The sequence below is a fragment of the Lepus europaeus genome, chromosome 7, assembly GCF_033115175.1.
Source record: "Lepus europaeus isolate LE1 chromosome 7, mLepTim1.pri, whole genome shotgun sequence".
Taxonomy (NCBI): domain Eukaryota; kingdom Metazoa; phylum Chordata; class Mammalia; order Lagomorpha; family Leporidae; genus Lepus; species Lepus europaeus.
The window spans coordinates 16,302,305-16,314,753 of NC_084833.1; the positions used below are offsets into that span (position 1 = coordinate 16,302,305).

Below are 12,449 nucleotides of genomic sequence, written 5' to 3' on the forward strand. Positions count from 1 at the left end.
AAAGTTAGCCATGTGGACAGATGCGTGCAGCAGGAGGAGTAGGTGACAGGAACCCCTTCAATGATCCATCCTGGGCCCAGTGCTTCTCTCCTCAGACAACTTGCACCCACAGACACAGGTACCCCATACACATCTCAGCACGCAAGGTGGGTTGTGACCTGGGATAGCTGTGCTATTTCTGTGAAACTTCCAAGGAAACAGTAATTAGTTTACCCCCATGCAGGTAGTAGGAAGCAATGGACATTTATTCTAGATTGGGCTTGGAAGATGTTTGACATTAATAATCTCACGTTTCCTTTTGTGATTATTTTCTTCACAATGGACATGCACTTTAGAGGGAGGATTCTGATGTTTGCTCCACCTACCTGAAGTTCTCTTTAAAATGGGACAGCCCTTTCTCATCACACATTTAACACAAAAACCAAAACAACAAAACACAAACCATAGATCACACACAACTTTAAACCAAAAGTAGGGAGATGGTGCATTTCAATTTTAATGCTTTTAGCTTCATTATTCTGTAGTTTTCTACCACTGCAGAAAAAAATTACACCAATAAAATTGCTTCTTTACTACAGCAGGCATGGATTTGAATTCCTAGAGAAAAGTTCAAAACAGAAGCAATGCCACTGTTTTATTTTTTTTCTGGGGCCTTTTAAGAAACTAGAGCAAAAGTAAAAATCATTCAAGATTCCCACTGAGCAGTGTTTTTTCTCTCTATTACTCCAGGGAATCAAGAAGAACTTTCCGATACTGCAGAAGCCTGGGTTTTTGGTATGTTGCTGTCAGGAATCAGGAGCCCTCACTGGCAGCTCCCTTTCAGAGCTGTTTTTTCATACCTCTCTGTGGACCCCGTTTTGTACACACTGTAATGGCAAATGTGGCTTTAGGGGGTTGTGCTTGACAACTAACACAAGATTCTCTGAGGGAGATTTCTCTAGTTGAGCAGAATCTCTTCTAATAAAGAAGACAGCAGGGTCCATAAACCTAAAGAGAAGACTCAATATTTCTGTAGGTCTTTAAGTTACTACTTAAATTGCAGATTCCTATTGGGGAGGAAAGAGCATTAAAACAACTTGAAGGTCTATTTTATTGACAACTTAGAATGCATAGTATTTTATTTTTAAATTCCTGCAATTTGGAAACAAGAAAGCCTAGGTTACATGATAGTTTTCCAAAGCTGAATGCACTCCTTTGGAGCTGTTTTTCTGCTTGAAACACAAAAACAATTTCCTAAAACTCCTAGGCAGGGACACTACTGTTTAGAAGATGTGTGATCAGATGAACTGATGAATCTCTGTTGGTAAAATTCTAGAGTAGATGCTGTTCTACTCTTACACAGACAATGTCACTCCAAAAGTCTCCTGGGGGGCATACATTATATACAGGAATCCAGCTTCATCCTTCTCGTTCTTATGTATCTCTGAGATGGGTGTGGACATACTCACCACACCGTGACCATTCACCAACAGGAAGATGGCTTGATTGGTGTTGAGCTGTAAGTGCCTCCGAATAATCTTTATGAGTTTACTCATGTTCTACAAGAAATTTGCTTTTATCCAGGACAGGAAGCTGCTTCTCACCCTTGTGTGGTTCTGTTATCACCAAGACTTTAGTAGGATGCTGTGGACATCTACTCTTTGTTTCAAGGTGCTGTGGGCTAGAAGGTCTGCTGTGACAGCATAGGGCAGGGCGGGGGACACAGGGAGCCAACAGGCAGAGGGTCTCAGCAGCTCTGGGCCGAGGGCAGCTCGGGGTCTCACATTTGAGTCTTATTCCCTACATGCGTTTGACTCAAGTTAGTGAAGTAGCACAAAATCTCAGAGGTGGACTATCACATTTTCATTCACATTCATTTTCTTTTACAGAGATGCTGTCAATAATATTCTGTAGATTAATTGTATGTAGCCCACAAAACCATGCTTGATGCAAAGCATTTCTCAGGGAATTTTTTTATCCCTGTGATTCCCAATGTATAATTAGGAGATTGAACATAGAAGCAATGATAGTGTGAAAAAATGCAAACACTTTATCTTCAGGGAAAGTGGTGGGAGAGCTGAGATAAGCAAATATGGAGGGTCCAGAAAATAAGACAACAGCAGTGATATGAGATTTGTAAGTAGAAAACACTTTGTATCTTCCCTCAGCTGAGTGATTTTCTTCTTTTAATATTTATTTATTGATTTGAAAGGCAGAGTTACAAAGACTTACAGGGAGAGACAACCACTGGTTCCCTCCCCAAATAGCTGAAACAGCTAGAGCTGGGCAGATCTGAAGCCAGGATCCAGGAGCTTTTTCTAGGTCTCCCACCTGAGTGCAGCTGCCCAAAGACTTGGGCCGAATTCTGTTGCTTTCCCAGGCACATTAGCAGGGAACTACATCACAACTGGAGTATCTGAGACTAGAACCAGCACCCACATGGGATGCCAGTGCTACAGGGGCAGCTTTACCCACTATGCCACAGTGCCTGTCCCGGCTGATTGATTTCTTAATGTGGATACTATAAATACATAAGAAACAAATAACATAACAGAAGTAACTAAGACAATCAGACTAGATTTGGCAACCATGAGGACACTAGTGATACTGGTATCAGTGTGGGCAATTTTTAGCAAAGGAAAAATATCACAAAAAGTGATCAATCTCATTAGGACCACAGATGGCTATTAGGATTGTTATAGACAATTGAAGAAATGAACGGACAGCTCCACCAACCCAAGCAGCCAGGACATTTCGTTCTGCTCATGATGATCATGTAGTGAAAAGGCTTACAGACTGACTGCAGAGAAGCGACCGAATGTCATGGCAGTGAGAATGATGATCCCAAATAAAGGTTGTGCGCCCAGGGCAGTGAAGGGAGAGTGATGATCCAGGGTAAGTAATAGAGTACCTGAAATGGGATGTATTGGAGTGAAATAGACACTTTGAGATTTGATGATTGTTTACAGCCCTTGTCTCTTCTGTAGAGGAATAGTAGGAATAGTTTTTTTTTTTTTTCTTCATACTATTTGTTCAACTCTTTCACTTAGTGTAAGGTCAACTTTATGGTCTATAAGTAAACTGAAAATAGATCTTTGTAAAAATAAAGAGTGTGAGAGGGAGAAGGAATGGTTGGAGTACAGCAGGAGGGAGGGTAGGGATAGTGTCACTATGCTTCTAAATCTGTATATATGAAACACATGAAACTTGTATAAATTAAGTAATATTTTAAGAAATGAAGATCTCTTGGGGCCTGCTCTGTGGCATAGCTGGCTAAGCCTCCGCCTGTGGCACCATAATCCCATATAGGCACAGATTATTGTCCAAGCTACTCCTCTTCCAATCCGGCTCTCTACTTATGGCTTGAGGAAACAGTGGAAGATGGCCCAAGTACTTGGGCCCCTGCACCCAGATAGGAGACCCAGAAGAAGCTCCTGGCTCCTGGCTTCAGATCAGCCCAGCTCCAACGTTGTGACCATTTGGGGAGTGATCTGTAATCTGCCTCTGTCTTTCTATAACTCTGCCTTTCAAATTTATTTATAAAAAAAAAAAATAAAAACTTTTTAAAAAAGATCATGGAAAATGGAATTATAAGATAACGTGAATTTTTATATGGATTTTTGAAATTTGGCCAAGTTATCTAATACTTACGAAATTATATTTTAGCATTATTAGATCTATTATAACAGATGAATATACAGAGGCTTCTAAATATTAAATAACTAGCACAAACAGCTGGTAATCAATAGGAGCAAGAAAATAAGTGTTTCTAAGTTTAGTATTTGAATCTAGGCTTTAAGAATTAAATAACTCAAAGAAAGGTGGGATTCAATACAAGAAATATCAAAACCTAGTGTTTTGTTGCATGCCCACTTCCACAAGACATACAATGTTGAGCAAATGTCGGGGCCAGTGGCCCTGGCCCGACATGAGATGCAGCAGGCTGAGGCTGTCCCTTATCTAATCCTGTTTCCTGCGCTTATTGTCCTGATGGCCGAAGGCACAAGATTTTTCATCCCACATTCCTGCAGGCAGGATGTGACTTCTGATGAAGGTCTATGATGTTCTTTGCTCTATCTGCAGAGCTTGTACCCTGATCATTGCTACTTTGTAAACTTGCTCTGTTCCTGTGCTATGCATGATTGCACACAATGAATGTTATCTGTATGGGGTCTGGGGTATATAACCTTGTCTTTCTGTGTGCTCGGGGCTGGAGACTGAAGGGTTTCCTTAGGGAGACTGCCTCCAGTCCCTCATCACAGGGCCCCCTACTTTGGCTTGGAACGCGATGAGGCAATAAACGTGGTGATGAATTGACTGAGTGCTGCGTGTCTCCGTGTGGTTTGTCGGGTGGCCTCCGACAAGCAAACTTCACTCATATTGGCCTGTATAAATCCACAGAGGGAGACAGTCATATCTTAAACTTCCCCCCCAAATAAAAGCACATAGTAGGGCATCCCTTAAAGATGTATAGATAAGCATTGTACTTACATTTTCAATTTTCTTTTTTTTTCAGTTTTTTTAAATTTTTTTATTTATTTATTTATTTTATTTTATTTTTTGACAGGCAGAGTGGACAGTGAGAGAGAGAGACAGAGTAAGAGAGAGAAAGGTCTTCCTTTGCCGTTGGTTCACCCTCCAATGCACCGCACTGAGCCGAAGGCAGGAGCCAGGTGCTTCTCCTGGTCTCCCATGGGGTGCAGGGCCCAAGCACTTGGGCCATCCTCCACTGCCTTCCCAGGCCATAGCAGAGAGCTGGCCTGGAAGAGGGGCAACTGGGACAGAATCCGGCACCCCAACCGGGACTAGAACCCGGTGTCCCAGTGCCGCAAGGCAGAGGATTAGCCTAGTGAGCCACGGCGCCGGCTTCAATTTATAAAATGTTGATTGCAATTAAAATAATTATCATATATATTTGTTGTGTATGTGATATTATAAATTATGTATAAAATTTTGAATGGCTAATTCAAACTAATATTTTTGTTACTTCATATACTTATCTTTTTGTATTTTAGAACATGTAAGGTATTGTACCATATTTTTCAGCAATAGCATTAATTTGCTGAAGCATAACTTAGCAATATATTATGGATCATCCACTTGATATTGTAACTTGAAACTTATTTATCTTACCAAATTCACAAAGAATTTCCCTTATTTTACTCTAATCATTTTTACACTTTTACATTTCATAGATAGATTTAAGATCTGTTTTATTTAAATTAGTGCAAACTGTGATACATTGATGCAAAGTGTGTGTTTGTTACAAGGGGACATCCACTTTTTTCATCGCCAAATGAGGAATAATCTTTTTCTTGCTTAATTTACGAATTGCCAACAAACTTATTAAATATTAGTTAACTTCATCTGTGTATGTTCCTTCAAGACTCCATTCTGATATATTGATTTATTTTTCATACCTTTATGAAAACACCAATTGCAATGGTGTATCAATTTTGTTAATTTTTTTCCAAAAACCAGCTTTTTGTTTTGTTGATCTTTTGTATTTTTTTTAGTTTCAATTTTATTGATTTCTTCTCTAATTTTAATTATTTCCTTTTTTCTATTAGTTTTGGATTTGGTTTGCTATTGTTGTATGCCATGGAATACTACACAGCAGTAAAAAAATGAAATCATGTTGTTTGCAACAAAATGAATTAAGTTGGAAAACATCATACTCAGTGAAATAAGCCAGTTTCAAAAGGACAAATATCATATGCTCTCCCTGTTTAGTGGTAACTAATAGAAACCCTACAAGTTGATCTATAGAAATGAAATTGACACTTGTCTCGACTTTGAAGAAGTTTATTTTTCATACCATTTGTTGAACTCTTTACTTAGTATGGGGTTAATCTTTTATGTATAAAGTAATTGAAAATATATCTTAAAAAATAAGAATGAATAGAAGAGGGAGGAGCAAGCGGGGTGGGAGTGTGGGTGGAGGGTGCGTAAGGTGGGAAGAATCACTATGTTCGTTTTTTTTGTTTGTTTGTTTGTTTGTTTTTTGAGAGTTATAGACAGTGAGAGAGAGACAGAAAGAAAGGTCTTGCTTCTGTTGGTTCACCCCAACAAATGGCTGCTATGGCCAGAACTGCGCCGATCCACAGCCAGGAGCCAGGTGTTCCTCCAGGTCTCCCATGAAGATGCAGGGGCCCAAGCACTTGGGCCATCCTCCACTGCCTTCCTGGGCCACAGCTGAGAGATGGACTGGAAGAGGAGCACCTAGGACTAGAACCAGCGCCCATATAGGATGCTGGCGCCGCAGGTGGAGGATTAACCAAGTGAGCCACGGTGCCGGCCAGAATCATTATGTTCTTAAAGTTGTATTTATGAAATGCATGAAGTTTGTATACCTTAAATAAAAGATTTCTGGAGGAAAAAATTACTACTATAGATGTCAAAAGTATGAGTAAACTAAGAATAAATCCTACAGTTTATATTAAAAAAAAAAACTTTTTGTGAGGCAGAGTACCTACTAGATTTTATTTCTGCCAAGATAGGCACATAGGATGCAGATTAAATTGTTGGCATTTCTCACATTAATTTTTATTGTTGATACATAAAGGTTTTTGATATAAGTGAAGGGCCAGGGTATGTAAGAACAGTGTATGTAGTCAAATAATAAAAGACCATGGTATCTGTAAATTAAATTCAATAGTTTCTACTTATATCTTAATCTGTGTCAAATTAACAAAAAGAATGATGTGACAAAAGAATACAGCCCATAAGCTGCCTCAACTGGAAAAACATGTTCATAAAAGGAATATCAGCATTAGAATGGGCTTATTTGGAATATTGTACACATACAGATGAATGCCAATATATTAACAGGTAAAGAATAAAAAAAAATTTTGTGTTCAGTTTTTGAGACCATCCTGGATGAGGTAAATATCAGGAGTGTGAATTATATCTAAGAGTAGGGCCTGCAAGTGCAGGAGAAAGGTTGTTCTATGTAGAGAAGACGTCAGAAATGATGGCCTGGTGGGGAATAGAGAGAGATCTACTGTGGGGGGGTGAAAGTACCCAAGGAAAGGGAAACACAGAAAGAAAAGTGTGCAAAGAGGAGTAATACCCACTGTGAGTTTCTGTTACCCCATGTGCTCTGTGAAACTTCACATTAGCCAAAGTAATTTTACATATTTGGGAACTGTACTACTATCCCATGTCAAAGACATTTTATACTGAAGACTCATAAATTTAAAGCAAATTGCCAAGACACAGAGATAAAAATTGAGAAAGTAAGTTTGTCACTCGGGTCTCCCGGACCCCAAAGCCCAATATCATGGCATTATAACTTCTTCTAGTATAGGAAGTTCTGAGAGTAGCAGATTAGATTTAGACCAGTTTTGAGAGATTTCTTTTTTTTCTTTAATTTATTTAAAGTATACAAATTTCATGTATTTCATATATACAGGTTTAGGAACATAGTGATACTTCCTACTCTATCCTCCCTCCCGCCCATGTTCCCACCCTTCTTCTCCCTTCCTCTCATATTCTTACTCTTAATTTTTATAAAGAACTATTTTCAGTTCACTTTATACTCATAAGGTTAACCCTAAACTAAGAGTTCAACAAACAGTATGAAAAAAACAATACTGTTCCTCAATAGTCAAAACAAGAACTGTTAAAGATCATCACATCTCAAAGTTTCAGCTTCACTCCTATAGTTAATCTTTTATGTACTCTATTAGTCACCACAGATCAGGGAGAACAAATGGTATTTATCTCTTGGGGACTGCTTTATTTCTCTAAGTATGGTTTCCAGGTGTACCTATTTTGTTGCAAAATATAGAGATTTCTGATTAACGAGTGAGAAACCTGTATTTTATTCCAAGAGAAATTGAGTTTTGTGTAATTCTTCTTAGCAAGGTAATTGACAGATCAAATATGTACTTTAGAAGAACATTTCTTCACACTTGAAGTTCAGGTGGTCACAACTGTGCTAAGTGCAGATTGGAATGTGAACCAAAGTAGCTTGCCAACTTACATCTTTTCTCATTTTATGTAAGAGGTAATTTAGTCCAACTCCCAAAGGAAGTTTATAATGATTCTGTTAGTTTTTAAATGATAACTTACTGGGAGAGTTGCAATTAAAAGCATAGTGAATACCTCCTTATCTACTTTAATTCTGAATTTGACAATCGAGACCATACCTTCCGCATGGCAAGTTTCATCTCCGTATTTCTCAGGGTGTAGATGAGAGGATTTAGCATGGGAGCAATCACAGTGTAAAACACAGAGATTTCCTTGTCCTTGTTCTCACTACCTGCAGGTAGTACATAGGTATAGATGCAGGGCACAAAAAATAAAACTACAACCATTATGTGAGAGCTACAGGTTGACAGAGCTTTGCGACGCCCTGCGGAGGACCTTGTCCTAAGATTATATAAAATGAGAACATAAGAAGCTACTAAAACCAGAAAAATGACAACTACCACCATCCCTGAATTAGCAATCACTAAGATACTAACAACGTGAATATCTTTGCAGACCAATTTCAAGAGAGGCTTTACATCGCACAAGTAATGATTTATCTGATTAGGACCACAGAAAGGTAAACTGAGCACCATGAGCAGTAGGGCAATAGAGTGCCAAAACCCCACAACCCAAGCCATGGCAAGCAGCATGTTGCACCTCTTCCGGTTCATGATGATCATGTAGTGCAAGGGCTTGACAATGGCAACATAGCGGTCTAAGGCCATAGACACCAAGATGAAGATTTCCACACCAGCCAGCAAGTGGGCAGTGAAGAGCTGGGTCATGCAGTCGTTGTAGGAAATGTGTTTTCGTACTGCAGCTAAGTCCCTGATTAGCCGGGGGACCACAGTAGAGGTGTAGCAGACGTCCATGAGGGAAAGGTGGCACAGAAAATAGTACATTGGCTGTTCGATTAGATGGCTGCAGGTGATTGTGAGGAAAATGATGCAGTTCCCCATCAAGACAGCCAGGTAACAAAGCAGGAATAAGAAAAAGAACAGTAGTTCTATTTGCCTATTTCCCCACAGTCCCATAAAAACAAATTCTGTGACATTATTATGATTTTCCATGAAGTCCAGCTGAGTCCAGCATACACACTGGAAATTTAATCCATCTGAAATAATATAGAGCACAGTACATCTTAATATTACATTTTAAATTTTGGAAATATTTATAAATTGAAAAATAGAGATGTAGGCCATAGAAAATGTATGACTTTTTTTAACCTTTAAAGTCTTCCTAGATTTCTATTTAATAAAAAAATTTTACACATGAAAATTACATGAATGTTTATATGACTTCAGCTCTCATAAGAGCCTAATAGATGTTCTGAAGGCCATTTTACATATGAAGAAATAGAGAGATAATACAAATGTGGTTAATTTATTGCACAAAATTATTAAGATAGTAAAATAACTAAGAAATGATCCAATACTTGATGCCAGATTCCACGGTAGTAAATGCTATGCCACATTATCCATAGACTAAATGAGATTGCCTCTGTGTTCCATCTCTTAAAAGAAATATGGTCTTTCTTTATCCTATCAATTATTATATAACATTCGCAATATAATTTATCTGTAAAATCTTCATCTCATAATTAACTTTCACACACACGCCATCCACAGATATCCAGAATACAGGGCTATAGTAATGAAGAATTGTGCTAACTTTTCACATACCTACCACTTAAAGCACGTCTTCCAAAAATCTCTCCTTTAAGACCTAAATTATTTGTGAAAAATCACTGAGAGGAAGTGTTTTAATGATATTTTAGCTGTAGTTTGATAGTGTAAAAACAGGGAAACATTGAAATACAATTCTTGGGACTTATGACAAGCATTGTAGAAGAATACAAACAGTGAAAAAAATCATCAAGGAAAATTTTATATTTTCCTACTTCTTTCATTATCACATATGTACAACAAAGAAAAATTTAAAACTGAAAGTCGTAAGCTTAATTACTTTATATATTTAAAGCAAAATACTTACATATCATATACGAAGTAAAAAATGTGTTCTGGGAAATTAACCATTCATTAAATGAAACTAGACACTGCATTCACTTGTGCATTTCATTTCATCAAGATATAGTGAAGCACATGTTGCAGTATTTATTTTTCTGCTTTGCAAATTTGGAAACTAGAATCTAAGGTAATATAAATAATAAAGGGAAAAGCTATATCTAAACCGTGTTTGTGTGATTCAAAAATTCATAATTTTTCACCACGCTGGTCATCTCACAAATAAAAATAAAGTATTAAAATCTTTGCCTACAAATTCCCTTTTCCTTAAATTACTATCCAGATTTCCCTCAAAACCTACAACACAAGAGAAATTATTCCATAAAAATTAAACTTAAAAATTAGAATTCACTAATATTAAATTTTATATAAAATAGTTACTCAAGTTAAAAAGACTATATTATAATTTAAAATACATATACATAACGATTCTTACATCTGTAAGATTTTACATTACCTTCAAGTGCCAATGTGGCATTTCAGGATGATTTCTTTCATTTTTCTGTCACTGTAGCACAAAACAGGAAATAGATGTGGAAAGCATCTGTCACGCCCCCGAATCCTCAGTCCAAAAGGATCGTTCAGAGATCCGTTGCTTGGGATTTCTTTGAATTAAAAGGCATAAGGGTACCCTGAGGGAAAAACTCCCATGGCATTTTATTACAACAAATGTATGTGTAGTTTTCATTAATGAATGAATCTTTACATGAATGGAAGGGGAAAGGGAGCGGGAAAGGGGAGGGTTGCGGGCGGGAGGGAAGTTATGGGAGGGGGGAAGCCATTGTAACCCATAAGCTATACTTTGGAAATTTATATTCATTAAATAAAAGTTTAATAAAAAAAAAGTAAAAATAAATCCAATTCTAATTAAGTGGTCATAGAAATGGGCTTAAAGATTTCCATCTTTTATGTTCCTGTTCAGGGTTATTAGATGCGTAATTCAAGATTTGTAGAATGTTAAGACGCTGATGAAATACTATGGATATTTTCTTTCTTTCTCTTTTATTAGAAGAATTTCTTGCAAAAAATGACAACGTGACATTTATTATGGTACATAATATATGTTCAATAAATATTGAACCATGTGTCATCAATTGGATCAGTGTGCTAAGAGAGTATCATAAAAACCTATTATCCTCATCAACATGGACTCAATGCCATTCTCATGGAGGCTTAGAGATAGTTATTCAACATTTAATAAATGTCCACTGAAATTTTATGAGCTACATACACTATTTTGTGTTGAGAGTTAGAGCTGGTACCAGCATACCATTTAAAATGAAAACATACTACAACATATAGTCAGTTTTTTTTTTTCTTTTAATATATTGTCCCTTGGTTTTGTCTTTAACTCTCCTTGGGTAATGGAAGAAAAGGAAGGTCAGTAGAAATGGGAACAGATTGTATAAATTGTGGTGTTTGATTCATGATCCATGTGAGATCTCACTACAAAATCAGTTTATTTTATATATTTAATACAACTCGTTTCCTCCTCTTAGGACGATATTAATTTTCTTTTTTTAAAGATTTATTTGTTTATTTGAAAGTCAGAATTACACAGAGAGAGAAGGAGAGGCAGAGAGAGAGAGAGAGATGTCTTCCAACCACTGGTTCACTCCCCAATTGGCTGCAATGGCCGGAGCTGTGTAGATCCAAAGCTCGGAGCCAGGAGCTTCTTCTAGGTCTCCCACATGGGTGCAGGGACCCAAAGACTTGGGCCATCCTCTACTGCTTTCCCAGGCCATAGCCAAGAGCTGGATAGGAAGTGGAGCAGCAGGGTCTCAAACCAGTGCCCATACGAGATGCCGGCACTGCAGGTGGTGGTTTTACCCACTAGGCGACAGTGCTGGCCCCAGAAGATATTAATTTTCAAAACTTAATTTATATTAATATTTTTATAGTTCTCTCTATATTGAATGTCTTTCACTCTTTGTATTTTTGACTGTCACTGATCCTTCAAGACCCAACGCAGACATCATTTTTTAAAATTTTTTCCCAAATTGACCTTTTATTCAAGGAATATAGTGATTCTTCCCACCATACCTGCCTTACCACCCACATTCCCACTCCCCCTCCACCCTCTCCCATTCCCAATCCCATTCTCCACTAAGATCCATTTCCAATTAACTTTATACACAGAGGACGAACTCTATAGTAATTAAAGAGTTCAACAATTTGCACAGGAAAATAAAACTGTTTCTCAACAGTCAAGATGTCAAGACAAGGGCTGTTCATAGTCATTGCATCTTGAAGTTAATTTCCCTTTTTTTTTTTTTGAGAAATTTTATTAACTTTAGAAAAGCACCTGAGAATGATACATCTTTTGCAAGCACTTGGGCATAAATCTACTTACGAGACAAAAGAATTTCCTCCATTTAAAACATTAAAAGAAAGTATTTGAAACAAGTTTTATCACTAATTAGGGAACACCTAAGAAAACAAGCAATGGAGTTGGACACTTAGGCATAA

At 37.5% G+C, this 12,449-nt stretch overlaps 1 protein-coding gene and 1 pseudogene across 1 annotated transcript; both read right to left on the reverse strand.

Annotated features, from left to right (window-relative positions):
• Positions 1-1,953: 1,953 nt before the first annotated feature.
• LOC133763674 (olfactory receptor 4P4-like) lies at positions 1,954-5,050 on the reverse strand (annotated as a pseudogene).
• Positions 5,051-8,096: 3,046 nt separating this feature from the next.
• LOC133764306 (olfactory receptor 4P4-like) lies at positions 8,097-9,026 on the reverse strand. The gene has a single exon (XM_062197977.1). It carries the CDS (start codon positions 9,024-9,026, stop codon positions 8,097-8,099), a length of 930 nt encoding a protein of 309 aa, XP_062053961.1.
• Between the last annotated feature and the right edge of the window lie 3,423 nt (positions 9,027-12,449).